The 25,571-nt window shown below is 56.1% G+C and overlaps 3 protein-coding genes and 1 long non-coding RNA gene across 6 annotated transcripts in view; 2 read left to right on the forward strand and 2 right to left on the reverse strand.

Moving 5' to 3' along the window:
* The window catches only part of MYBPC2 (myosin binding protein C2), a 34,019-nt gene extending 33,021 nt beyond the window's left edge, over positions 1–998 (forward strand). The window contains exon 25 of the mRNA XM_031660369.1: positions 867–998. Coding sequence (XP_031516229.1) covers positions 867–877 — 11 coding nt within the window. The 3' untranslated portion in view covers positions 878–998. The remainder of the gene's footprint in view (positions 1–866) is intronic.
* Positions 999–1,456: 458 nt separating this feature from the next.
* On the reverse strand, positions 1,457–8,488 carry FAM71E1 (family with sequence similarity 71 member E1). The gene is made up of 5 exons (XM_031659207.1): positions 8,101–8,488; positions 7,804–7,904; positions 7,301–7,431; positions 2,470–2,737; positions 1,457–1,663 (listed from the first exon to the last, which is right to left on the reverse strand). The coding sequence occupies exons 1-5, from the start codon at positions 8,168–8,170 to the stop codon at positions 1,571–1,573; spliced, it is 663 nt and encodes a 220-aa protein (XP_031515067.1). The 5' UTR covers positions 8,171–8,488; the 3' UTR covers positions 1,457–1,570.
* Positions 8,448–15,372, forward strand: EMC10 (ER membrane protein complex subunit 10). Of its 3 annotated transcripts, XM_031659205.1 has the most exons (8): positions 8,448–8,628; positions 9,892–9,964; positions 10,920–11,029; positions 12,071–12,175; positions 12,544–12,725; positions 12,851–12,944; positions 13,826–13,912; positions 14,125–15,372. In XM_031659205.1, the coding sequence occupies exons 1-7, from the start codon at positions 8,515–8,517 to the stop codon at positions 13,910–13,912; spliced, it is 765 nt and encodes a 254-aa protein (XP_031515065.1). In that variant the 5' UTR covers positions 8,448–8,514; the 3' UTR covers positions 14,125–15,372. The 3 variants fall into 3 exon arrangements, with proteins under 3 accessions (XP_031515065.1, XP_031515064.1, XP_031515066.1); XM_031659204.1 differs by lacking the exon at positions 13,826–13,912; XM_031659206.1 differs by lacking the exons at positions 8,448–8,628; positions 9,892–9,964; positions 10,920–11,029; positions 13,826–13,912 and adding an exon at positions 11,354–11,934.
* A 4,174-nt stretch (positions 15,373–19,546) lies between these two features.
* On the reverse strand, positions 19,547–20,942 carry LOC100999928. Its single transcript, XR_163119.4, has 2 exons — positions 20,139–20,942; positions 19,547–19,938 (listed from the first exon to the last, which is right to left on the reverse strand). It is a non-coding gene; the product is annotated as an uncharacterized LOC100999928 (long non-coding RNA).
* Positions 20,943–25,571: the final 4,629 nt, after the last annotated feature.

Genomic DNA, 25,571 nt, shown 5'->3' on the forward strand with positions numbered 1-25,571 from the left:
TTCAACACCAGCCTGGGCAACATGGCGAAACCGGCTCTACTAAAAATACAAAAAAAACAAATTAGCCGGGCATGGTAGCACATGCCTGTCGTCCCAGCTACCTGGGGGGCTGAGGCAGGAGGATCACTTGAACCGGGGAGGCCGAGGCTGCAGTGAGCTCAGATCGTGCCACTGCACTCCAGCCTGGTGCAACAGAGTAAGACTCTGTCTCAAAAACCTAACAAGGCCGGGCGCGGTGGCTCACGCCTGTAATCTCGGCACTTTGGGAGGCCGAGGCAGGCAGATCACCAGGTCAGGAGATCGAGACCATCCTGGCTAACACGGTGAAACCCCGTCTCTACTAAAAATAAAAAAAATTAGCCGGTCACGGTGGCGGCGCCTGTAGTCCCAGCTACTCGGGAGGCTGAGGCAGGAGAATGGTGTGAACCTGGGAGGCGGAGCTTGCAGTGAGCCGAGATCGCACCACTGGGCTCCAGGCTGGGCGACTGGGCGAAAAAAAAAAAAAAACAAAAACAAAAAAACCCAAAAACACCCCCGATCACTGCTCTTCCAAGCCCACCCAATTTCTGATATTCTGCTCTCTCCCTGATTAACTATTCAATCAGTTTAGAAAAATCCCGGCCTCAGGATTCCAGTGACCGCGTACAGCCAGCAGCTCAGAACGTCCCCATCTGGGATCCAGAATAGCAGTAGTCAGGCGCGCTGTGACCCTGGGTTGTCCAGCCACAGTGACCTGGGATGGGGCGGGATGGTGACCGTCATCCTGTCCCCCAGCTGGTCATGTGGACACAGCAGCCAAAGGGGCCTGGGGCTCCAGGAGGAGGCGTGCCCGGGCCTGGCTCACCCGCTTTCTGATTTTCCTGCAGTGCCGCAGTGAGACCTATCCCCTACCTGCCGAGACAGTTGGTGGCGGAGTCCTGACCCCAATCCCCAGCCTCCCGGGACTGTGTTCTTTCTGGAGTTTTTGCTGAGAACAAAACAGTGTTGTCTGGACCCTGGAGTGTCTGTCCTTCTTGCCTCTGTGGCTCCGTCTTCCTCCTGCAGGGGGTTGGTGACCCCGGGGTTGGCGATGGGAGCAGCTGCGTCCACACAGGCCGCGGTGAGGTGGCCTCTTGGAAGAGCTACTTTAGTGAGGCAGCCATGTTGTTACTGCAAGCACAGAGCATCCAAGGTGAACGCAAGCCCACGTGGAGGCTGGCCCCAGCGAGCTGCTGGGAGGGAGGGAGGGTGCAGGCTGGGGGTGATGACAGTGGCAGCGAGTCAAAGGCGCACCCAGGCCACACCCAGAAGGCTGCTGTACTGAGGCAGCTGTGTCAGTGTGGCGGCCTCGAGGCCCCGGCAGTGGCCCAAAGAGCTAGACGTGGTGAAGTGAAGAGGGAGGCAGCTGTGCTGGACGAACTCCCGCGAGGCAGCTGCGCGGACTTGGCGACGACGGCGGAAACCGCTCGTGGCCTGCTTGTTGGTTCTTAAGGGGTTGACCTTTATTAACTTTAATATCTCATCTGCCTGGCCCTGAGGCAAGGTACTTTGATCTCTGGTCATTCGGTGACCTTGAAGGATGCTGGAAGACTCAGAGTCCCCAGAGTTCAGAGGTCTTGGGGTCAAGTCTGGCTTCCACGCCTTGGGGCTGGGGAGACAGCGAGCTCGTTTCAGAGGCCTTGGCCTGCAGTTAGGGAGTGGGGGGTGGGGAGGGACTCTGCACTTCCTGGAATAGCAGGGGAAGCCAGGTGTCTCAAGAGTGGGCACAGATTCCAGTGACCCCAGCTTCTAAAACTGGCATCACCCCCTGCTCCACCTTGACCCCCAAGGCCCTACAGAGAACTGGACATTGGGCTAGCTGTTACCTTCAGGACCTGAGTTGTCCCTAGACCCCACTCCGGTAGGTCAGGGGGAGAGGGGCTGGGGCATGGGTGTGGGTGGCTGTGTATGTTCCCAAGTAGGACACGACAGCCTCCTTGGCTAGGGGCACCAAAGCCCTGGAGAGACTGCTGGCTTCTACCACCGTTTCCCATGTCCATTCCAGACCCCAGGCCCCTCCCTCCAGACCAGTCCATTCCCCTCGGGCCAAGTCCTTCCTCCTCCCTCCAGGGGCCCCCCAGCCCCTCCTCCCTCCAGACCCCAGGGTCCAGGCCCAGCCCCTCCCTCAGACCCCAGAGTCCAGACCCCCCAGCCCCCTCCCTCCAGACCCAGGAGTCCAGACCCCCAGCCCCCTCCCTCCAGATTGCCAGTCCAGGCCCCAGCCCTCCTCCCTCCAAGACCCCAGGGAGTCCAGACCCCAGCCCCTCACTCCCTCCAGACCCAGCAGTCCAGGCCCAGCCCCTCCTCCCTCAGGCCCAGAGTCCAGGCCCAGCCCCTCCTCCCTCAGACCCAGGAATCCAGGCCCCAGCCCTCTCCTCTCTTAGACCTGGGAGTCCTCAGACGCCTCCCCTCTGCCCTCTGCTGCCCCACCGCACTTCCCCCTCTCCTCACCTCCTTCCACTCCCTCTGGGCCTCCACCTCATCGTCATCGCCCTCCTCATCTTCATCCTCCAGCACTTGGTGCTCCTGCGTGAAGAACACGGCGGAGAAGGCATGAGCCCGGTGAAGTGGCACCACCACTGGCCGAGCTCCGGTCTCGGGTCTCAGTGGGAGTGGCGCGATGCATAAGTAGAAGGTTCGGCTGGTGTTCAACTTGACCTCGAGCTGACACCGGCTTTCATCGTGGACAAAGAGCTGGACGAACTTCAAGGGGAACAGCCTGGGTGGGAGGAAGCAGCAGACTCAGGTTCTGACCCTGTCGGGTCTTCCTGCACCATCGGGGTCAGGGGTCCCCACCTTGCCACGCCTCCCTCTGCCCCAGGAATCCCTTTCCACTTTCATTGCCTCTTGAATTTGAGTCCATTCCCAACTTTCTTCCCAGCCACGTATACCCTTTTGTCTCCACTAGTCCCTCTCCCTAAAACTCCAGGCCAAATGTACAACTGCCTGCCCAGAAATTTCCATCTGGGGCGAGTAGCCGTACACCTGTGATCCCAGCACTTTGGGAGGCCGAGGCGGGTGGATCACCTGAGGTCAGGAGTTCGAGACCAGCCTGGCCAACATGGCAGAACCCCATCTCTACTAAAAATACAAAAAATTAGCCGGGCGTGGTAGTGGGTGCCTATAATCCCAGGTACTCGGGAGGCTAAGGCAGGAGAATTGCTTGAATCTGGGAGGCAGAGGTTGCAGTGAGCCAAGATCGCGCCATTACACTTCAGCCCGGGAAACAGTGCAAGATTCTTTCTCAAAAAAAAAAAAAAAATGTCAGCTGTTATTCTTCTATTTGGGGGACAAAAATCAACCTCCGACTCCCAGGCTCAAGTGATTCTCCTGCCTCGGCCTCCCGACTAGCTCCCGAGTAGCTGGGACTACAGGTGGCCACCATCATGTCTGGTTAATTTTTTGTATTTTTGTAGAGACGGGGTCTCACCATGTTGGCCAGGCTGGTCTCGAACTCCTGGTATCAGGTGATCTGCCCACCTTGGCCTCCCAAAGTGCTGGGATTACAGGTGTGAGCCACCACACCCAGCCTCTACTGCTGTTTTTAAAGAAAGGGTGGATCCATATATATGTGTGTATATATATAAGTGTGTATATATGTGTATATATGTATATATGTGCATATGTGTGTATGTGTATATATGCGCATATATGTATATGTACATATATGTGTATATATGTATATGTATATGTGTCTGCGTGTATATATGTATATATGTACATATGTATATATGTATTTGTATACATGTATATGTGTGTATATGTATATACATGTATTATGTATATATGTATATGCATGTATAGATGTGTATATATGTATATATGTGTATATATGTATATGTATACATGTATATATGCGTTTATATGTATATATGCATATATGTATATGTGTGTATATATGTATATGTATATATATGTGTATGTATATGTATATATATTTCTGTATCTATATGTATATATACCTGTCAGAAACTGCCCCAGAATAGCTCAGGGCTGAAGTTGGTTAGACAGAAGTGAGGGGCTAGGAGATGAGTCCTAAGGCCAAATTTGCAGAGCAAGCTCAATGTTCTCACTTCAGTGGTGTGTTCATTTGGGAAGAGGTTTTAGGGTGCCAAAGGAGCTTAGGAGAGGGTCAAAGCCACTCTCAGCATCATCATTGGTGTTCTTCCAACTGCAGGTCATGATTCAGTGAGTGATGAGATCTCTGGTGAAATACAGTTAGCATTTAAAATAAAAGGGGCTGGGCAAGGTGGGTCATACGTATAGTCCCAGCACTTTGGGAAGTTGAGGGAGGAGGATTGCTTGAGCCCAGGAGTTCGAGATCAGCTTGGGCAGCACGGTAAGACCCTGTCTCTACAAAAAAAGACAGGGTCAGGCAGCTGAGGTGGGACGATCGCTTGAGCCTGCAGAGAGCTGTGATCACTCCAGCCTGGATGACAGAGTGAGACACTGTCTCAAAATTAAATATGAATGAATGGATGAATGAATGAATAAATACATAAATAAAGGCCAGGCACGGTGGTTTATGCCTGTAATTCTAGTGCTTTGGGAGGCTGAGGTGGGAGGATCACTTGAGGCCCGGAGTTCAAGACCAGCCTGGGCAACATAGTGAGATTCCATCTCTACAACACATAAACAAAAATAAAGGCATCGTGTAGAAGAGAAAATATCTCAGTGTACTGTACTGGCGTCAGAATACTGCTTTGTGAAAGGTTTTTAACTTAGGGGGGATTAATAAATGCTGTAAGTAATCTTGAATACATGCAGGTCAAAATCTGATTTGGCTACCAAATTACAAAAGCAATCTTTTGGACTTCAGAAGTGCAGAGAAAGAACTGTGGACCTTCATGTGTGCATGTGTAAGACAATGAGTTTGTCCTTCCTTCCTTCCTTCCCTCCTTCCTCTATTTCTCCCTCCTTACTTTCTTCCCCTTCTTTTCTCTCTCTTCTTTCTTCCCTTTAGTTCTTTCTTTGAGAACGGGTCTCACTTCATTGCCCAGGCTGGAGTGCAGTGGTGTGGTCACAGTTCACTGCAGCCTGGAACTCCTGGGCTCAGGTAATCCTCCTGGCTCAGCCCCAGTAGCTAGGACTACATGTGTGTGCCACCACATCTGGCTAGCTTTGTAATTTTGATTTCTGTAGAGATGGGGGTCTCGCTATGTTGCCCAGGCTGCTCTTGAACTCCAAGCCTGAAGTAATCCTCCCACCTCAGCCTCCCAAAGTGCCTGGATTACAGGTGTGAGTCACTGTGTCTGGCATCTCTCTTTCATGAACTGTGAGATATGGTCAAAAAAGTGAGAGAAGCCAGGGGCGGTGTCACACGCCTGTAATCCCAACGCCTGGGAGCAAGCGAGGATCCCACAAGGTCAGGAGACCATGGGTGAAACCCCCGTCTCTGCAAAAATAGAAAAAAATTAGCCGGTGCAGGGGCCGAGCCTGTAGTCCCAGCTGCCAGGGAGGCTGAGGCAGGAGAATGTGAACCAGGGCTGAGGCTCTGATGAGCGAGATTATTCTCCCTACACTCAGCCTGGGCAGGCAGACTCGTCTCAAAAAGTGAAAGCCCGGACAGCATGGTAGCTCACGCCTGTAATCCCAGCACTTTGGGGAGGCCCAGGCAGAAAAGATCACCTGAGGTCAGGAGTTGAACCAGCCTGGCCAACATTCCCTGTCTCTACTAAAAATACAAGAAGTGTGGTGTGGTAGCGGTGCTGTAATCCCAGCTACTCGGGAGGCTGAGGCAGGAAGAATGGCGCTTGAACTAGGAGGCAGAGGTTGCAGTGAGCTGAGGTTGAGACTCTGTCTCAAGAACTAGCAACAACAACAACAACAACAACAGAGTGAAGCTACTGGCAGAATGTTTTGCTATGGGCATAAACATTTCAGTGAACAACAATGAGTTGGGCAAGGAGCCTTGGGTGAGAGAAGGGAACAGCTTCTGCTGTCTATTTTTGTGCTTGTTTTTCTCGTATGTTAGCATTACTTTTTCTTTTTTCTCTTTTTCTTTTCTTCTCTTTTTCTTTTGAGACAGAGTCTACTCCATATCATCCAGGTGGAGTGCAGTGGCATGGTCTCGGCTCCTGCAGCCTCCACCTCCGGGTTCGGCGATTCTCCTGTAAGCCTCCCGAGTAGCTGGGATTACGGTGCCTGCCACCACACCTGGCTAATATTTTTGTATTTCCTGGTAGAGACAGGGTTTAAATATAATTTGAAATGGAGGCGGTCTCAAACTCCTGGCCTCCATTGATCTGCCTGCCTTGGCCTCCCAAAGTGCTGTGATGGCACCAGGTGTGAAACCAGCACCCACGTCTGCATTACTTTTTCCTTTTTTTTTTTTTGAGACGGAGTCTCGGCTCTGTCACAGGCTGGAGTGCAGTGGCGGATCTCAGCTCACTGCAGCTCCGCCTCGAGGTCCGCCATTCTCAGAGGCCTCCCAGCCTCCCGAGTAGCTGGGACTACAGGCTGCCACCTGCGTGGCTATTTTTGTATTTCTTAGTAGAGGCGGGGTTTCACCGTGTTAGCCAGGATAGTGCCAGTCTCTGACCTGCGTGATCCGCCCATCTAGGCCTCCCGAAGTGCTGGGATTACAGGCTTGACCCTTGGCGCCCGGCCAGTTTTTGTATTTCTTAATGAGGCGGGGTTTCACCGTGTTGTTAGCCAGGATGGTCTCGATCTCCTGACCTCGTGATCTGCCCGTCTCGGCCTCCCAAAGTGCTGGGATTACAGGCTTGAGCCACTGCACCCGGCCTGCATTACTTTTTCAATGAAAAAATACGACGTAGAAGAGAGTATGGAGTGAGGCACAGGAGGGCTCAAGAACCGTGAGATCCGCAATCGTGACAAGCTTGGCGTTCCAATCCTGGCCCACTCTGGAGCCACAGTGGGACCCTGGGCAAATGGCTCCCAGCTCTCTGAGCCTCAGTTTAGCTCTTTGGAGGATGGGGCTAAGGGACCCCACCATGTGAAGATATGAGGTCAGAGGTGAGATCTCATGCACGGCCCAGGGGCATCTGGCATGAGCAGGCCCTGTGGAAATGGTCATTCTCCTGACCCCTGCTGGGGCATGGCTGAGGACTGTCCCCTTCAGGTCTGTCTAGTCCCTGATTTCTGGCCCCTGAGGGCTGCTCTGTCCTTCTTCTCCCATGTAGACGGCAGCTCAGGGAGGGCCAGTAGCACCGCCAGCTCCTGGCCCTGGGGGTGGTCTGGGTGAGGGGAGGTACTGCTGGGGGCTCAGGTGCCTGGAGCTGAGGGAGGAGGGGGTCTCGGCTGAGGTGGAGGCAGTTACCCGAAGAGTTGCAGGTGTCCATTCTCCTTGTCAGGGCCGGCCAGAAGCAATAGGTCCGGGAGCTCCAGGGCTGGACTGGAGGCTGCCACCCCCATGGTGACCTCGTTGGCAACTTCTCCCAACCGAGTCACCTGGGGCCAGAGATCAGAGGTTAGGGGCAGAATAGATGTGGCGGCAGAACTGGGGAGGGATCAGAAGTTAGGAATCTTGGTAGGGGAAAAGGTCATGAACCAGGTGAGTTGAAAATCAGGCTGGGGGCCAGATATCCTGGAATTAAAGGTCAAGAATCATATGGGTGTGAAGTTAGGGAAACTGAGGCAACGGAGTTAGAGGTTCACAAAGAATCTAAAGAACTAGAGGTATGGGGCATCAGAGGTCAGGTAGGAGTTGGGAGTCGGGAATCCCACGTGATGGACGTTATGGGGGAGCAGGGGCTTTCCAAGTCAGGAGGAGGTCGAGGGACAGGCCGAGGCTTGGGATGAGGGGGTTCTGGGGCTCCCTACCTGCACAAAGTTGCTCTCAAAGATGGGGAAGTCCCGCAACTGGTCGAATTCGCCGCTCTGGAGGTAGCGTTGGAGCCGTCTGCGACGGCCCGTGGGAGAGGCTGGAACCAGGAGGCATTTTAGCAGGACGAAGTCTGGGCGTCGATCCCAGGAGGCTGTGTCTGGCTGCCAGCCGGGAGGGCCCGGCACAGCTCCGCGCAGAGGACGGGGTATCAGATGTCCCTGAATTGCCGGCCCCAGCCTTTGCTTGGTTCCCTCACCAGGTCCAACCCCTCCAGGCCTGGCTCCGTCTCTCACCTGCCATCCCACCTGGTTCCACCTTGCCAGCTCCACCCAGGGCCGGCTTAGCGCCGCGATCCCGCCTCATCGCGATGTCCCCGCCCGACGGGAGCGGAGGAAGGAGCCGAGGGAGAAAATGAGGGGGCTGGGCTAGGGCATTGTGACGTCATGATGCGGATCGGGTTTTATGACGTCACACAGAAGCGGGCTCCCAGTTTGTGATGACGTCCCTGGAGGGGGCGGCTCCTGGAGATCAGGCTAAAGGGGCGGCTCCATCCTGCTGACGTCAGGCCCCAGGAGCGGACGAGCGCCAGTGCGCAGGCGCTGGGGCCCAGCGCAGGCGCACGGGCGTCAGGATGCGGCCTGTTTCTCCCGGCGTGCTGCGCGGCTCCTGGCTCTCAGCCGTCGCTTCGCCGGTGGGAAGGAGCCGAGATGGCGGCAACCAGCGCTGGGGCGACCCGGCTGCTCCTGCTCTTGCTGATGGCGGTAGCAGCGCCCAGTCGAGCCCGGGGCAGCGGCTGCCGGGCCGGGACTGGTGCGCGAGGGGTGAGTGATTTTTAGCTGTGCATAGCGGGCGCGGTCTACGGATGTCGCGGGTCTTGGGTATTTAGGTGAATTACAGACGAAAGGAGGCTGCGCAGGGCTAAGAGGGAAGAGGTGGGCGATCTCTGGAAAGCCAAGCCTCAGTCACGCACGCGCAGGAGGGGCCTCGCCAGTGCACCGGGTTGCAGCGACTGGGAGGGAAAACAAGAGCACCTGTTGGAAAGGCTCTGGCTCGGGAATATGTATGAGGGGGCGGGGCTGGGGGTGTGGAATCTTGGAGAGTCACGTCGGGGCGGTTAAAATAAAAGGAATGGTGAAGCTGGGTGCGGTGGCTCTTCTGTCATCCCAACGCTTAGGGAGGCCGAGGCGGGAGGATTGCTCGAGGTCAGGAGTTCAAGACCAGTCTGGGCAACATAGCGAGCCCTGTCTCTACAAAAAATACTAATTAAAAAAATTAGGCCGATCGCGGTGGCTCATGCTTGTAATCCCAGCACTTTGGGAAGCAGAGATGAGCGGACCACTTAAAGTCAGGAGTTCAAGACCAGCCGGCCCAACATGGTGAAACCCCGTCTCTACTAAAAATACAAAAATTAGCTGGGTGTGGTGGCAGGTGCCTGTAATCCTAACTACCCGGGAGGCTGAGGCAGGAGAATCGCTTGAACCCGGGAGGCAGAGGTTGCAGTGAGCTGAGATCACACCACTGCACTCCAGCCTGGGCGACTGAGCGAGACCCTGTCTCAGAAAAAGAAAATAAGGAGTGGGAGGGGGCTCTTGAGGAGTTTTACCTCCTGAATATGCACGAATATGCAGGTTTGGAGATTGGAGAAAAGGAAAGCATGAATCTTGAATATGCTTGAATATGCTTAATAGGGACTGAACTCAGGCTGCATCTTGGCTCTTGGGCTGTCAGGTGATAAGGAGGCCATTTGGATACTAGCATGAAAAAGAAGCCTTGGGAGAGGGAGGGTGTCATTTAATTCATGAGTATTTGTGGTGCAAGGCTTGGAATTGACCTTGGGATAGTTGCTTTGGCAATGAGGTTAGGCATGTTTGTAGGGTCTGGTTTTCTGGGGGTGAGGGAGTCCAGATTATGAATATTCATGAAATGGGTGGTTTCTAGTGAAATAGAGGCAAGCAGCAGTGATTAACCTGAAGATAAGGCTCCTCCTTCAGCCCACCCCAGTCTGTCTGTCCTGGGCTTTGTGGGTGACTGCCATGCTGAGGGCTTGGATGGTTCTCACCTGGGGCCTTCTGTGTCCTGTGCAGGCTGGGGCGGAAGGCCGAGAGGGCGAGGCCTGCGGCACGGTGGGGCTGCTGCTGGAGCACTCATTTGAGATCGGTGAGTCAGGCAACGTCCTGTCTTAACATTGGTGCCCTGAGAAGTCAAGACTTGGAGTCCGGGTGCCTCCCGTCATATGACATTTACTAACATCCGTTTACTAACAGATTTGCCCCAGGTTGGGGGAAAGGGGGACATGAAAAAAGAGAAACACTGTCTTTAAATGTCCCCTTGCCTGTAAGACAAATCTCAGTTTTTGAAAGGTCAGCACGGCAAAAATAATGTCAGAGCCGACTTTTCCGATCAGTTGCCACGTGCCCAGCATTAGTGGTTGCACCCTTTGCAAGTATTAACTCACATGTCCTCACAGCAGCCATGTGAGGTGGTAGGTATTCGTGTCAGCCTCCTTTTCCAGAAGAGGAAATGGGTTCAGAGTAGGCACCACACAAGGTCTCATCGTGAGTGAGTGGCAGAGCAGGAGCCAGCTTCAAAGCCAAGCTTAAATTGCCATGACGCAGGCGTCCAGGTTCCCAGAGCTGGACGTCAGTGCTGCCCAGAGTGTAGTAATCGAGTCTGAAGCCCCGAACCTGAGGGCACAAACCCTGAAGCTGGTGCCCCTCTGCAGACCCTGGCATCTGCTCAGTGAACAGCGCCCCTGCTTCTGACAGAGCCAGGTAGTTGAGAATTCCTGAACTCCACAGCGTCCGTATTTTGCAGTTGGGGAAGGTGAGGCTCAGGGAGGTTATATGGCTGTCCCTGGGTCACCTGGTGAGGCAGAGGCAGGATTTGGGAGCTGTGGGGTTCATGCATCTGCTATGGGTTGCCTTGTGAGGTAGAACATGGTGGATGTGTCCCCACTTTGTAGATAGGAAAATGGGGGCCAAGATGGGGAGGGAACCTGGTCACTCGGGTGGAGGCAGGCCAAAATTTGAAGCTGGACCTCCTGGCCCCTGCCTGAGTTGAAGGATGGGCGGGGGGGTGGTAGGGGGCGTCTCTGAGCCTGAGCTCCTCACAGATGACAGTGCCAACTTCCGGAAGCGGGGCTCGCTGCTTTGGAACCAGCAGGATGGTACCTTGTCCCTGTCACAGCGGCAGCTCAGCGAGGAGGAGCGGGGCCGACTCCGGGTGAGATGGGGCACTCAGGGCTGGGTGTGGATGGGGATGGAGGGTATCTAGCTGTCTCTTCAGCCACCCCCTGCTGGTCCCCCGCAGCCTGCCCTCCAGGCCCAGGTGGGCTTCCAGCACCTCCTGCCACTCTCAGCCTCTGTCCTGGATGACTGCCCCTGGTGGAACGGTTCATCTTGGCGCCGCCAGGCACAATGTCCTGCCTCATGGCCTCTGCCCACACTGCTCCCTCTGCCCGCAGACCCCCTGTTCCCCCCGCATGTTTCACACAATCGGCTCCTCTCCTCTTCCAGAATCAGCTGAGCTGTTTCATGACTACTTAGACGAGATTTGCTTGTGAGGAGAGAGAGATCCTTAAAATAGCCATGGTTGGACAGGAGCTCACTTCTGTCGCCCTGTGTTGTGACAGCCTCAGGGCCCGGCTCAATCCTCCGTAGGTGTCATGCAGAGAGGCCCCAGGGCTCCAGGCAGCAGGGTAGAGCGGGAGAAAGGGGCAGAAGGAGCAGCAGCATTTAGAGAAAGCTTGCAAAAGCTGGCACAGCCCACTTGCCCCCGTCGGCCAAATGTAGCTGTGAAGGAGGCTGGGAGTGCAGGCTTCATTCTGGTGGCCACGCGGCGAGGTCTGCCTGAGCAGCCTTCCTGCTTGGTGCCCACATGATTCTCTTGTCACAGCTGCCCCCAAACAGAATTTATTGTGCGTGTAACTGGTGCATCCAGGCGTGGGGTGGATGCCAGGTGCGGCTGGATCCAGGCACAGGGAAGGCGTCCTCAGGACCCACTCCATCGTTGGGCTGGGCTCTGTGCTCCTTGTGATGGCTTCTCCCCTAGGTGGGGCAGTCCCAGCTGCTCCTGGCCTCACCCACCAGCCGGGCCACCCCAGCAGGAAGAGTCCTGGGCAGACTCAGGTCGGCCAGCCTGGGGAGTGTGGGCTGTGAGGCGGGTGGGGCTGGAGAGGGGCCTTCGCGGAGGCCTGGTGGGCATCACAGCCTGTCCAGGGCTGGCGCCAGCCTTCTGACCAGCACCCTCTTCTCCCGTCCCCAGGATGTGGCAGCCCTGAATGGCCTGTACCGCGTCCGGGTCCCGAGGCGACCTGGGGCCCTGGATGGCCTGGAAGCTGGTGGCTACGTCTCCTCCTTTGTCCCTGCGGTGAGTTGGTGTTGAGGACAAGCCCCCTTCTCCCTCGTCCTTACCCTCTACCCTGGTCCTGCTTCCACCATTCGAACCCCTGTGTTTCTGGAGCCCGCAGAGGCCTGGGAGACTCGGACCTGGCCTTGCCCTCCAAGGCCTCTTGGTCTGGAGGGGTCGGTCCAGGTAGCGGGTGTTTTTGTGGGGACAGCATTGTGAGGACTCCAGGGTGGGGGCGGTTGAGCTTGGGCTTGTGCCTGAGGGTGACAGGGAGCCATGGGAAGGTTTTGAAAGATGCTCTGGGGATCCTGTGGTGGGGGGCAGGGGGAGGTTAGGGTGGAGCCCAGGCAGCAGGCTCCCCACCTCTGCTGACCCCACTCCCCCGACAGTGCTCCCTGGTGGAGTCCCACCTCTCGGACCAGCTGACCCTGCACGTGGACGTGGCTGGCAATGTGGTGGGCGTGTCGGTGGTGACGCACCCCGGGGGCTGCCGGGGCCATGAGGTGGAAGATGTGGACCTGGAGCTGTTCAACACCTCGGTGCAGCTGCAGCCACCTGCCACAGCCCCGGGGTGAGCCTGCTTCTACAGCCTTTGTGGCGCCCTTGCCACCTGCCCCGGCCCTTCCTGGCGGCCTCAAGGTCTCCGGGTCCCTGGACTCCAGGCCTCACCCTTCTCCTTCTCTCCCCTCGCCCCAGCCCCGAGACGGCGGCCTTCATCGAGCGCCTGGAGATGGAACAGGCCCAGAAGGCCAAGAACCCCCAGGAGCAGAAGTCCTTCTTCGCCAAATACGTGAGTGGGGCTCCCCCGCCTCCCCTATTCCCTTCCTGACAGTCCTGGCGCCTGGCTAGGCCCTCTCTGCTCCCACTCAGACTCCCCTGTGGTGCTCGGGCCTGCCTTCATCCTCCAGGCCTCCTGTGTGTCCTGGTACCTGGGCTGAGGCTTGTTTGCAGGAAGAGGGTACGGAGGTGTCGTCAGGGGAGGTCGGGCCAGCTCTAGGGCGCAGGGTCCTGGGGAAGGTCTCGGCATGAGCTAGGCTGGAGCCATGAGGCTGGAGAGGAAGGGAACAGTGGAGGTTTCAAAGCAACCAGGGAGGCTTAGAAAGGAGGGGTGAGCAGATTCTCCAGGGGGATGTACAGGAAGGAGAGAGGAGTGGGTCCAGGAGGGATGTAGCCCAGGGAGGGGCATTGGGGGCAGCAGGGCGTCCCGGAGGCCTCCTGGAACTGAGGAGGGACGGGCCTGTGCTGCCAGCAGCAGGTCTGGGTCCAGGGGGCTTGGAGGCTGAGGCATGGGGTGGGGAGGCTGGGAACGGCCAGAGGAGGTGGCTTCCTCCCAGGCCTCTGGTCCCTCGAGTGTGGAGACTGGTGTTAGTTGGGGCACAGGACCCCAGGCAGGACAAGGCCAGCGAGGAGGCCGGCGTGGCCCGAGGGAGGCTAGGAGGATGCTGAGGCTGGGATGGCTGAGCCCTGCCGTGCTGAGCGCCCTACCTGAGGGCCTCACCCGCTCTGCCCGGATAGTCCAACAGCTGCGCTGCAGGAAACTGAGGCCCAGAGGCTGAGCCCTTGCCTGCCGGGCCCTGCCCTGCTGCCCACTCGAGCGCCCTCCCGCTCCCTGCTGGCCCTAGGGCCCCACGGCTACCTGCTGGCCCTGACCTGCGCTCCCTCCCTCCCCAGTGGCACATCATCCTGGGGGGGGCCGTGTTGCTCACAGCCCTGCGTCCTGCTGCACCAGGGCCCGCGCCACCGCCGCAAGAGGCCTGAGTGAGGACCGAGACCCCTGCCCCTCCCTGCGCCCCACTGGCCCTCCCTGACCTGTAGTGACGTAGGGGACCTGGGCGCCCTCCCCTTACGCGGCCTCCCTTCATGCCGGGCCCCACCTTCCCTACCCTGGGCGGGCGATGCCCAAACTCACCTCCTTCCCCTCTCTCTCTCTCTTTCTGTGTCTGTCTGTCCATCCTTCCGTCCGGCTGCAGTGGATGTACATCATTCCCGTCGTCCTGTTCCTCATGATGTCAGGAGCGCCGGACACTGGGGGCCAGGGTGGGGGTGGGGGTGGGGGCGGTGGTGGGGGTAGTGGCCGGTGAGGGCCCAGGCTGGTCAGCCTCCCGTCCTGCACACCCAGGAGCCTCCCTTTTTGCTGGAGTCCCCTGTGTCCTCAGCCATCCCAAGAAGGGTTTACTGGTCCCTCCTTTCCCCCCGTCTCACGAGGCCCCTTGTCCTCTGCCTTCTTGCTGGCAGCCAAGCGGCTGGATTGGGGCCTTTGGCACGGGAGCTGGTGTCTCCTGCGCCCGCCTCCCCCATGGCCCCATGCAGCCCTAGGGGCTTCCCCCCCTGCCCATGGAATAGAGCCCGAGATCCCGGCCACTGTGCCATCTCTGACTCACATCCCCCCACCCCAAGCCCGTGCAGTCTGGGAACATGCCACCTTCTCTCCCGCCTCTGTGCCTTTGTTCCAGGTGGTCTCCCCTCCTGTCCCTGGCTGGGTTAGGTGGTCCTGTCCAGGCTTCTGCAGCGCCCTCCTCACTTTGACACTGGACTAGGTTGCAGCCTCCCTTCTGTGTCCCCTTGAGGGTACCCTTGGTCCCCTCATCAGGGGCAGAGGCATGAAAGAGCCGGGGCTGGATGGCCAGGGACTTCTGGGCTTGACTCCTAGCACGGGGCCTGCGGTCGTGGTTTGACATTTGTCTGCCTGGTGCAGACAAGAAATCCTTGCCTTTAGGGTGACAGGCCCTCCACAGGCCTCCAGACTTGAAGGAAAAGATTTAAGATTAAAAAAAAAACCCAACAGTTAGTGAAGTCAAAGGCCAGACACTGTAAATAGAACCCCCCACCACCACCCCCCGCCGCCCAGCGTCCTGCCTGGACTGCGGTGCTACGAGGGGCTGTGGCTGTGCGCTGCCCTCTCTGTAAGTCTATTTAAAAACATCGACGATACATTGAAATGTGTGAACGTTTTGAAAAGCTACAGCTTCCAGCAGCCAAAAGCAACTGTTGTTTTGGCAAGACGGTCCTGATGGCAAGACAGTCAAGACAGCCTTGACTGAAATTCACTGCTCACTTGATACGTTATTCAGAAACCCAAGGAATGGCTGTCCCCATCGTCATGGCTGTGTGAAGCTCAGCTGTGCCGTGTGGCAGTTTATGAAACTGGCCACCAAATCGACACTCAGCTGGCCTCCTGCATTGTGTGGTTATAAATAGCACCCCAGTGAATGCTCTCACCCAGTCTCTCCTGGTTGTGGTTTGAATGATCTTGGGACGCACGACTAAAATGGAATTACGATGGCAGATGGGAAACGCGCTTATGAACAAGTGATGGGTTCACGTGAGTCGACTGTCAAGACCAGGAGGTGGTGCATGGTGGGACGTTGCCTTCCCTTTCATCACTTCTTTTTGATTTTGAGACAAGGTCTTGCTCTGTCACCCAAGCTGGAGTGCAGTGGTGATACCTTGTCTCACTGTGATCACCTCCTAGCTCAGCGATTCTCCCACCTCAGCCTCCTGAGTAGCTGGGATTAGAGGCGTGCACCACCACACTCAGCTAGTTTTTGTATTTTTTGTAGAGACGGAGTTTCACCATGTTGCCTAGGCTAGTCTTGAACTGCTGTACTCAAGTGATCCACCTGCCTCGGCCTCCCAAAGTGCTGGGATTACAGGCGTGAGCCACTGCGCCTAGCCTATTTTTGGTAGCTTTAATAAAGAAGATAGTCTTAGCATTGCTGATTTCTGTTTCTTCCTCCACCTGCAGGAGATAGCTTATGCTTTTTCTGTCTTCATTCCCTGTGAATCCTGCTTTACTCTTCCTACATGATTCCTGAAGTATTTACTAATGCTTTTTTTTTTTTTTTTTTTTTGAGACGAGTCTCACTGTGTCGCTCCAGGTTGGGAGTGCAGTGGCGCCGATCTCGCTCACACTGCAAGCTCCCACCCTGTCTCACCATTCTTCCGCCTCAGCCTCCGAGTAGCTGGGACTCAGGGCGCTTCACCTCGCTATTTTTTTTATTACTTTTTAGTAGAGACGGGTTTCACCATGTTGGCCAGGACACCCCACCGACCTCAGGATCCACCCGCTTCTCGGCCTCCCAAAGTGCTGGATTACAGGCTTGAGCCACCGCTACCGCTTTTTTTTTTTTTTTGAGACGGAGTTTTCTGTCACCCAGGCTGAGTGCAGTGGCCGGATCTCAGCTCACTGTGTTTTCCACCTCCCAGGTTCACGCCATTCTCCTGCCTCAGCCTCCCAAGTAGCTGGGATTGCAGCCCGCCAACACACCTGGCTAATTTTGTATTTTTAGTAGAGACAGGTTTCACCATGTTGGCCAGGCTGGTGTTGAACTCCTGACCTCAGGTGATCTACTGCCTCAGCCTCCCAAAGTGCTGGGATTACAGGCATGAGCCCCTGTGCCAGGCCTACTGATACTTTTTGGGAAGTATTCACAACTCAGAGTCCTGGTCGCTGTGTCTGATCTGCAGATGTCTTCTACCCCGGCCTGGGGGGCCATCTTCTTTTTCCTGGGTTGAGCATTGGGATCTTTATAAGCCTAATTACATCCTTTCGCTGTAAGACTCAGTTGCTTTCAGGCTGGCGGAGTTATTCTGTGGGGTATTCCGGGAAATGCCTGAGTTCCTTCAGACTCCCCTAGGGTTCTGTTCTTACTCAACTTTTCTTTGAGGTCTGCCTGTCCCTGGGGAGCCCACTCACTATTTTATTTTACTGACCGGGGTATCCAGGGATGAAGTATGAAACTCAAAAGATAGAGTAGGTTGGCCGGGCATGGTGACTCGTGCCTGTAGTCCCAGCTGTTTGGGAGGTGGAGACAGGAGGATCGCTTGAGCCCAGGAGTTCGATGCTTCGCTGAACTGCGATTGAGCTATGGCACTCCCGGCGGGGTGCCAGAGGGAGAACCTGTCTCCAGAACAGACAAAAGATGCAGTGGGATCCACGCCGAGGAACTGTATGCTCACTCCGGGCTCAGGCACCCACCCCTCCCTGGAGACAGCCTGGGTTTTCTGTCCCCTGGTATTCCGCAGATACTCTCCGCAGAAACAAACAGATGCACATTTAGACAGTTTTGCAAGTGTTGCTCTTTTCCCCCACCTCCTTTTGACATAGCTGGGGCAGTTTCCATCTCTGGTATAAGGTACCATCTTATTCCATCTCTGGTGTAAGAGCGTGTCGTGTTGGTCCCTCGCTGCTGGATTTGAGTTGTTCTAAGCAGCACTGCAGGAATCCCCCTGTTCTGCTGCATCATTCTGCACACGTGTGTGTGTGGAAGCCATGGCCCGGTGGGGCCCCGCCTTGCTGGGGGACAGGGATGTGTGTGTGTGTGTGAAGCCATGGCCCGGTGGGGCCCCGCCTTTCTGGGGGACAGGGACGTGTGTGTGTGGAAGCCATGGCCCGGTGGGGCCCCGCCTTGCTGGGGGACAGGATGTGTGTGTGTGTGTGTGTGTGGAAGCATGGCCAGTGGAGCCGCTGCTGAGGGGCAGGGATGTGTGTGTGTGTGTGGAAGCCATGGCCCGGTGGGGCCCCGCCTTGCTGGGGGACAGGGATGTGTGTGTGTGTGTGGAAGCAGTGGCGGTGGGGCCTTGCTGGGGACAGGGGGCCATATGTGTGTGGAGCCATGGCCGGTGGGGCTAAGCTGGGGGACGGGGATATGTGGTGGCCCTGATGGTGGTGCATGCCCCTTGCACTTCCATTGTCCACCCCTGTTTCCTCCTTTGATCCTTCCATTCCATTCCTTCCATCTTCCACCTCTGTTTCCTTCCCTTTATATTACCTCCGGCCACCTACCCCGGTCAATTGCTACTCCAGAGATCACTGTTCGTGGTGCCACCACCTGCCCCTTCCATGAACCATTCCACTCCCATGCACCTAAAGTTCTTCCTGGCCTCATCCCTTCACTTCTGTCTCCATGGCCTTGGCCCCAGCTCAAGCCTTGTCCTCTGCCACTGGGCCATCAGCCCAGCCGCCTCTTTGGCCTCCCAGCCCCCAGCATCCCCCCTCAGTCCATCTCCCTAATGGAGGGCTTCCTGACACTAGAGCTGACCTCACTACTCCCCTGCTCACAACCCTCCCCGTGGCCCGTCACCTGTCCCAGGATAAAGTCCCAGCCCATCATTCTGTGTCTCCTCCTCTCTGTCTCCACTGTCCTGACCCTAACTCAACCCTCATTCTCTGCCTCCTGGACCCTCACCGTAGCCTTGTGACTTCTGGTCTAAGATGTGAGAGCACCTGGCAAGGTAAATGCTCCAGGAGGGTTGCTGCCTCCCATTTCCTGCCACCACAAAATGTTATCAGCTCCCTGGCATTGAGGAAGCTTCCCTCTTCCCAGCCTAGGGTTTCATGTGGGCATTTAGGCGCTCCCAGTATATTGTTGCATGGCAAGCAATCCTAAAATATACAAGACTGCATTTGGTATGTTGCAAAATTCTTTACTAACCCCAAATTGTCTACTGGAAACTATGGCTCCTTTTTTTTTTTGGGGGGGGGGGGGGGGGGGGTGTGTTTGTGGGATGGAGTTTCACTTGTCACCCAGGCTGGAGTGCAGTGGCTCCATTTTTGCTCACTGCAACCTCCACCTCCCAGGTTCAAGCAATTCTCTTACCTCAGCCTCCTGAGTAACTGGGATTACAGCTGCGTGCCACCACACCCAGCTAATTTTTGTATTTTTAGTAGAGACAGGGTTTCGCCGTGTTGGCCCGGCTGGTCTTGAACTCCTGACCTGAAGCGATCCACCTGCCTCGCTCTCCTAAAGTGCTGGGATTACAGGTGTGAGCCACTACCCCTGGCCTCTGTAGGCTTCTTTAACCCCTCAGAGAGACTCCCTGGTAAGGATCAGGGGCTAATTACTGGTGCCTCTTCAGCTGTCAGTCCATCCTCCTTTGCTTGTACTCACCTTCCAGTCAGCAAGGCACAACAATGTTGTTACAAAGGAAACAAACTCAGTTTGGCCCATTTCCTGGTAATGCAATCTCCCAAACAGGTTTGTGTGAACCAAATTCCATTTTCCTTTGTTTCCCATGTGCAGTCCCAGTTGCATTTCCATGGGAGCCAATCCACCCACCCGTAGAATGACTTGAAAATGTGTGAAGTACCAGGCGCGGTGGCTCACGCCTGTAATCCCAGCACTTTGGGAGGCCGAGGTGGGCGGATCATGAGGTCAGGAGATCTAGACCATCCTGGCTAACACGGTGAAACCCCGTCTCTACTAAAAAATAGAAAAAATTAGCCGGGCGTGGTGGCGGGCACCTGTAGTCCCAGTTACTCAGGAGGCTGAGGCAGGAGAATGGCGGGAACCCAGGAGGCAGAGCTTGCAGTGAGCCGAGATCATGCCACCGCCCTCCAGCCTGTGCAACAAAGCTAGACTCCATCAAAAAAAAAAAAGTGAAGTTCAGAAGTTTCATGCCAAGAAGTTTGCTGAGCATGATGTTTATATATTGATTAGGAGTAAAAATGTTCTTTTTTACAAAATGTTACAACTTCTCCCTGTACCCTCCTTCCACCCAGTATCCCCTGTTCCTCCCCCAGGCATTCAGGTCACTGTTCCTTTTTGTTGGGATCATTCTCGGTGTCTCATACAACTGGGTTGCAGCTCCATTCTTTGCCAGGAGGTGGTGGTAGAGGATTCCACGCGCTCAGAATGCCTCAGGCCGGCCCCTGTGGCTTCTCTCCATGGAGGGAAGTGTCCTGCAGGGGGCGCTGTTGGTCCTTCAGGCAAGGTCGGGTTCCCTTGAAGTCTGTCCTAGCAGTTGCTGGTCTTCAGAAACACCGGGCACCGATTTTCTCATCTCTGAAATGGAATTCAGGTGAGGTCCCACCAGTGCTGAGGTGCTTCACGTTGTCAGAGGAAGCGTTGGGGAAGGAGTGGAATGGAGCAGAAATGCGTCATCTGCTCACTGAGCTCAGATAGGAGGCCAGGGATCAGCAGATTCAGGAGCCCATTCCTGGTTAACCCCAGCGGCCCCACCCAGTCCTGGCCCTGCTCCTTACGTGCTGTGTGTCTTTAGGTAAGTTGCTTCCTGTCTGTGAGCCTCTTTGTTTCCGTCTTCCTGGGCCTAGGGCAAGCCCGATTCCTCCAGCCAGCGTCCAGAGTTCCAGATAGAAAAGAAAGAGAGAATGGGTGTCAGAAAGGTGGTCCACTCCTGGGCCTCAGGCCTGGGGGCCCTGCTCAGGGCTAGCCTGTTTGGGCATCGGTGTGGGCTCCTGCCTCCTGGTCAGGACCTGGAAACCTGGGAGCAGGCAAGGCAGGAATGGGAGAGGGAGGCAAAGGCCCACCAGGCAGGGATGCAGGGGCCAGCCGGAGACGGAGGAGATAGGGCTCCCGGGAGGGAGGCCAGTTTGAGTGAGAGCTCGGAGGAGAGAGAGGGAGAGAGAGCCAGGAGAGGAGACTGGTCCGGAGAGGAGGGAAAGGAAAGGACAGGGCAGAGACAGAGAAAACAGAGAGAGGGAAGGAAGAGAGACCCAAGGGGGAGAGACAGGGAAGGAAGAGGAAAGTGAGAAGAGGAAGAGGCAGATTCAAAGAAGAGAGGAGAGAAAAGAGGTGGAAATGAAACAGGACAAAGGAGGAGGAAAGGAGGGAGAACAGAGTGCAGGAAAAAGCAGGAGGAAAGAGCCGGGCACGGTGGCTCACGCCTGTAATCCCAGCACTTTGAGAGGCTGAGGTGGGTGGATCATGAGGTAAGGAGACCGAGACCATCCTGGCTGACATGGTGAAACCCCGTCTCTACTAAAAATACAAAAAAAAAAAAAAAAAAAGCCAGATGTGGTGGCGTGCGCCTGTAGTCTCAGCTACTCGGGAGGCTGAGGCAGGAGAATGGTGTGAACCCGGGAGGTGGAGCTTGCATTGCCCTCTGCCCTCCTCTAGCCTGGGTGACAAAGCAAGACTCCGTCTCAAAAAAAAAAAAAAAAAAGGAAAGAAAGGATGGCCAGAGCGGGAGGGGAGAGAGGAGGAGAGAGAAAGAAGGAAACAGAGTGAGGGGTCAGAAGTGGAAAGAGAGGAAGAAACAGGGGAAAGAAAGATGGAGTGAGAAAAGGGACAGGAAGGAAGAGAGGTAGAGGGTGGGTGTCATGGCTGGTGAGCTGGGAGAAGAGAGAGGCAGAGAAACAGGTGAAGGAGGGAGCAGCCTAGGAGAAGGGGGTGAGGGAGTGGGGGCCGACTGCCCAGGGAGAGGGAGGGATGAAGGAGTGGGGAGCTCCAGCCAGAGAAGAGGAAAGAGAGAAAGGAGAGAGCCAGGAACGGGGAAGGAAAAGAGCTAGGAGGAGACCATGAGATAGAAAAGGCCGCAGAGAGAGGAGAGTGGCAGGGAGGAGAGAAAGGGGATGGAGAGAGGAGGAGGGAGGAGCACAGAGGGAGAGGAGAGGAAACGCCAGAGAATCTGCTAGAAGGAAGAGAGGAGAGAGAAGAGTGGGGAAGAGGGGACAGCGGAGTGAGAAAAAGGAGGGTGGCAGCAGAGAGGACAGTGAGAAAAAGAGAACAGGAAGAGGGGAAAAGAGAAGAAATGGGAGAGGGAATGAGGGTGGGAGAGAAAACAGAACAGAGAGGGGGCAGAGACAGCGGACTGGACTGAGGGGATGGAGTGGTGCGGAGCAGGAGAGAGGAAAGGAGGGTAGGAGAGGGCTGGAGAGAGGGGAAAAGAGAAAAGGAGGGTAGGAGAGGGCTGGAGAGAGGAGGGAAGGGAAGAAGGGAAGGAGAGAGACATTAGGGAAGAAGGAAGGGAGAAAGGAAAAAAGAATACAAAAAAGGGCAGAGAGAAAAGAACAGGCCGGGCATGGTGCCTTGCACCTGTGGTCCCAGCACTTTGAGAGGCTGAGGCAGGAGGATCACTGGAGCCTGGGAGGTGGAGGCTGCACTACTGCACCCCAGCCTGGGTGAGCGAGTGAGAAAAAAGCAGAAAGGAAAGAAGAGGTGTGGGAGTGTGGAAGAGCAATATGGAGAGAAAGAAGGGAGAGAAAATTGGAAGTGGTAGGGGACAGAGGACCCTGCCCCTCCAGCTGAGGAGGGGGCGCCCCTAAGACGGCGTCAGCCCAGAGACCAGGGCAGGAAGCAGGGACGTGAAGCAGGTTAGGAGCCTTTGCAAGGCAGGGAGAGGGCCTGGGAACTTGGCCATGCAGCAGAAACGTTCCCCAGCCTCACAGAAACGTTCCCTGCCTCAACAGGGTGCGGCCACCCCAGGGCCATCTCTGTGACCCAGGGAGAGAAAGGACGACGAATGGGACTAGACGAGGATGGGGAGGAATGGAGCAGCTGTGGAAGGTGCAGCAGAGAAAGGCCCAGGAGAAAGGAAGGGAAGGAGCTGGGGGGCGGGAGAGCAGGAAACAGAATGGGACAGAGACAGCTGCCCGGGAGGAAGGGCGAACGAACGGAAAGAAGCAGGAAACCCGAAGTGCTGAGCTGGGGGAGGGGAGTAAAGAGAAGGGAAAGAGGATTGGAAGGGAACTGGAGAATGAGAGAAGCAAAAGTGTCAGAGTAGGGGGGTGCGCGTAGGAGGGCGGGAGAACCAGTGACCAGACAGAAAAGTCACAGAAAGCAAAGCAAGACCGGACTCCTCATCCAGTAACACTGCGTCAGGTCATCGCCCTCCCCCGCCCCACCCCCAACCCCATAACTGAAAACAAGTAGGAACCTGGATAAAATATTCTTAACAATTTTTTTTTTTTTTTTTTCCTGAGACGGAGTCTTGCTCTGTCGCCCAGGCTAGAGTGCAGTGGTGCGATCTCGGCTGACTGCAAACTCCGCCTCCTGGGTTTAAGCGATTCTCCTGCCTCAGCTTCTCAAGTAGCTGGGATTACAGGCGCCCGCCACCACACCTGCTAATTTTTATATTTTGTAGTAGAGACAGGGTTTCACCATTTTGGCTAGGCTGGTCTCGAACTCCTGACCTCATGATCTGCCCGCCTCGGCCTCCCAAAGTGCTGGGATTACAGGCGTTTAGCCTGTCCCTTAAAAGCATCAAACTACAGACAAGACTGTAAGGAAGCTGTGGGTCAATGCGGAGGGATGTGGGAACTCATCCCGGTGAAGCGGCAGCCTCACGTCCTTTCTCCCAGGTGTCTCTTAGAGACATTTGGAATTCCATGTGGACAGCCTGGGTGACAGGGGGACCCAGGGCCCTCACCTGGGCTACCCGAGGTGAGTGGACCTGCCACTGTGCCAAGGTGTAGCCTGGGCTCAGAGGCACATGCCCTCTGCCTAGTCCCTGATATCCTTTTCATTTTTTATTTATTTATTTTTTTGAGACGGAGTCTCGCTCTGTCACCCAGGCTGGAGTGCAGTGGCCAGATCTCAGCTCACTGCAAGCTCCGCCTCCTGGGTTCACACCATTCTTCTGCCTCAGCCTCCCAAGTGGCTGGGATTACAGGCGCCGCCACCTCGCCCGGCTAGTTTTTTTTTGTATTTTTTAGTAGAGACGGGGTTTCACCGTGTTAGCCAGGATGGTCTCGATCTCCTGACCTCGTGATCCGCCCGTCTCGGCCTCCCAAAGTGCTGGGATTACAGGCTTGAGCCACTGAGCCCGGCCCCTGACATCCTTTTCAAATCCAACATGCAGAGCAGGGGCTCAAGCGACCAGGCAAGCAGGGAAGGGAGAGACAATGAGCAAGAGCCAGCGGGACGGCGGGGCAGGGCGGATGCCAGAGGCTTCGCTGCTGGAAAATCAGATGCAGACTATGAAACGCCTGTGCTCACTATGTTAATAATAATAATAATAACCAGGCTCATTGATACACTGATATTAACAAGAACAGAATACTGAGAGAGAGAGAGAGAGGTGAGGAGGAAGGCAGACGAGGGAAGGCTGGGTTTCCTGCCGTCCACTTTGTGACCTCCCACGTGATGGCGTGTCCTTCCAAGTCATGCGGTGACGTCCCCGTGACCCAGATAATGAGCTGCAGATGGACGGGAATGTGCAGCTGTGGAGACACGCGAGCTGATGGTCCCAGGACCTGGCAGGACATGAAACGAGTTTCCTAAAGGGTGAAACAGATTGCAGGACCAATCGTCCCGTCTAAGGCAGGATAAAAATATCCCAGCGCTCGGAGGAGCCCTCCCTGCCCCGTCTCATCCGAGGGACCTCAGGGCCTCTGCAGCTGCAGCTGTTGGAGTCATCAAGAAGACGGGGACGCGGGAGGGGGACAGGGACCAGGAGGAGAGGGGACGGCGGGGAGAAGGCTGTCGGCGCCAGGCATCAGAACAGAGGAGCTGGTGGGAGCAGAGAGGAGGAGAGGGAAGGGTCAAGGACAGTGACTGACAGAGAAACTGGAAAGGAAGTAGCGGGCATGGAGAGGCGGAGCTGGGAAGGACTTGGGGGGCTGGAGGTGAGGGGAGAGAGCTTGTGGGGTGAGGGAGAAAACGGAGAGGAAAGAGCGAGGAGAACAAAATACCAAGAAGGTCAGGAAAGAGCGAGTGAAGGTGAGGATGGAAAGGAAACAGGAGAGCCCCATGGAGGGGAGGATGGGAGAAAGAGAGAGTGTGTGTCAGAGACGGAGGGAGAGAGAGACAGAGACATCGAGAGAAACAGCGAGAAAGAGCGAGAGAAAGAGACAGCCAGAGAGAGAGAGACAATGAGACAGAGACAGAGAGAGATGGCTAGAGAGAGACAGAGACAAAATGATGGCAAGAGAGAGCGAGAGGGACAGAGCAAGAGAGACAAAGACAGCGAGAGACAGGTGGGAGAGAGAGAGAGAGAGAAGCGGAGAAGCGCCAAAGAGAAGCCACCAGGAGTGTGTCGAGGGGAAGCCAGGTGGAACTCACTGAAGGCGCAGGGAGAGGAAGGGGAGAGGCAAATCCAAGGGACAGAAACTGGAGGTGAAGGAGGCGGAAGAGGGAGGGAGACCAAGGGCACAGGTCCCGCCCGCAGTGCTGCCCCTTGTCCCCGGCCCCCTTGTCTCCTTCTGACACAGTCCAGTGCTGTGGACAGGTGCAGTCAGGCTGGGGCTCCATCAGCACCTCTTGTGGGGGTCGGGTACAGACAATGAGGAAATGACAGGGTGGGGATGAGGGGGAGGGCCCAGCGCACAGGAAGGAGAGAGGGCAGAGGACTGGGGGGGGGGGGGGGGGCAGTCTGGAGGACAAGGGAGAAGATTCCAGAAAGGCTGACGGCCACAAGTGGACAGTCAGGAAAAGGTGGGGCCGGGTGGGAGCAGGTGGAGAACTGGAACATCGCCCAAGGGAGGAGGAGCAGTGTGCGAGACCAAGAGAGGAGGAAACATGAGGATCCAGCCAAGGAAAGGACAGACAGGGACAGGGAGAGCCTGTGTGTCTGTGTGTTATGGAGAGAGGGGAGAAGGAGGAGGAAGGAGGAGGAGGGGGAAAGAGGAGGAGGGAGAGGAAAGAGGAGGAGAAGGAAGGAGGAGGAAGAGGAAAGAGGAGGAGGAGGGAGGAGGAAGAGGAAAGGGGAGAGGAGGAAAGGAGGAGGGGGAAGGAGG

The sequence above is a fragment of the Papio anubis genome, chromosome 20 (assembly GCF_008728515.1).
Source record: "Papio anubis isolate 15944 chromosome 20, Panubis1.0, whole genome shotgun sequence".
Classification (NCBI taxonomy): Eukaryota; Metazoa; Chordata; class Mammalia; order Primates; family Cercopithecidae; genus Papio; species Papio anubis.

Excerpts from the sequence above, each read along its gene's own strand:
- FAM71E1 (XM_031659207.1), bottom strand. The coding sequence starts at position 8,170 with ATGAGGCGGGATCGCGGCGCTAAGCCGGCCCTGGGTGGAGCTGGCAAG. Across the intron at positions 7,905-8,100 it reads GGAACCAGGTGGGATGGCAG|CCTCTCCCACGGGCCGTCGC; the intron begins GTGAGAGACGGA and ends TCCTGGTTCCAG. Across the intron at positions 1,664-2,469 it reads CCCAGAGGGAGTGGAAGGAG|GCCAAGGCCTCTGAAACGAG; the intron begins GTGAGGAGAGGG and ends CCCTAACTGCAG.
- EMC10 (XM_031659204.1), top strand. The coding sequence starts at position 8,515 with ATGGCGGCAACCAGCGCTGGGGCGACCCGGCTGCTCCTGCTCTTGCTG. Across the intron at positions 11,030-12,070 it reads AGGAGCGGGGCCGACTCCGG|GATGTGGCAGCCCTGAATGG; the intron begins GTGAGATGGGGC and ends TCCCGTCCCCAG. Across the intron at positions 12,176-12,543 it reads TCTCCTCCTTTGTCCCTGCG|TGCTCCCTGGTGGAGTCCCA; the intron begins GTGAGTTGGTGT and ends CTCCCCCGACAG.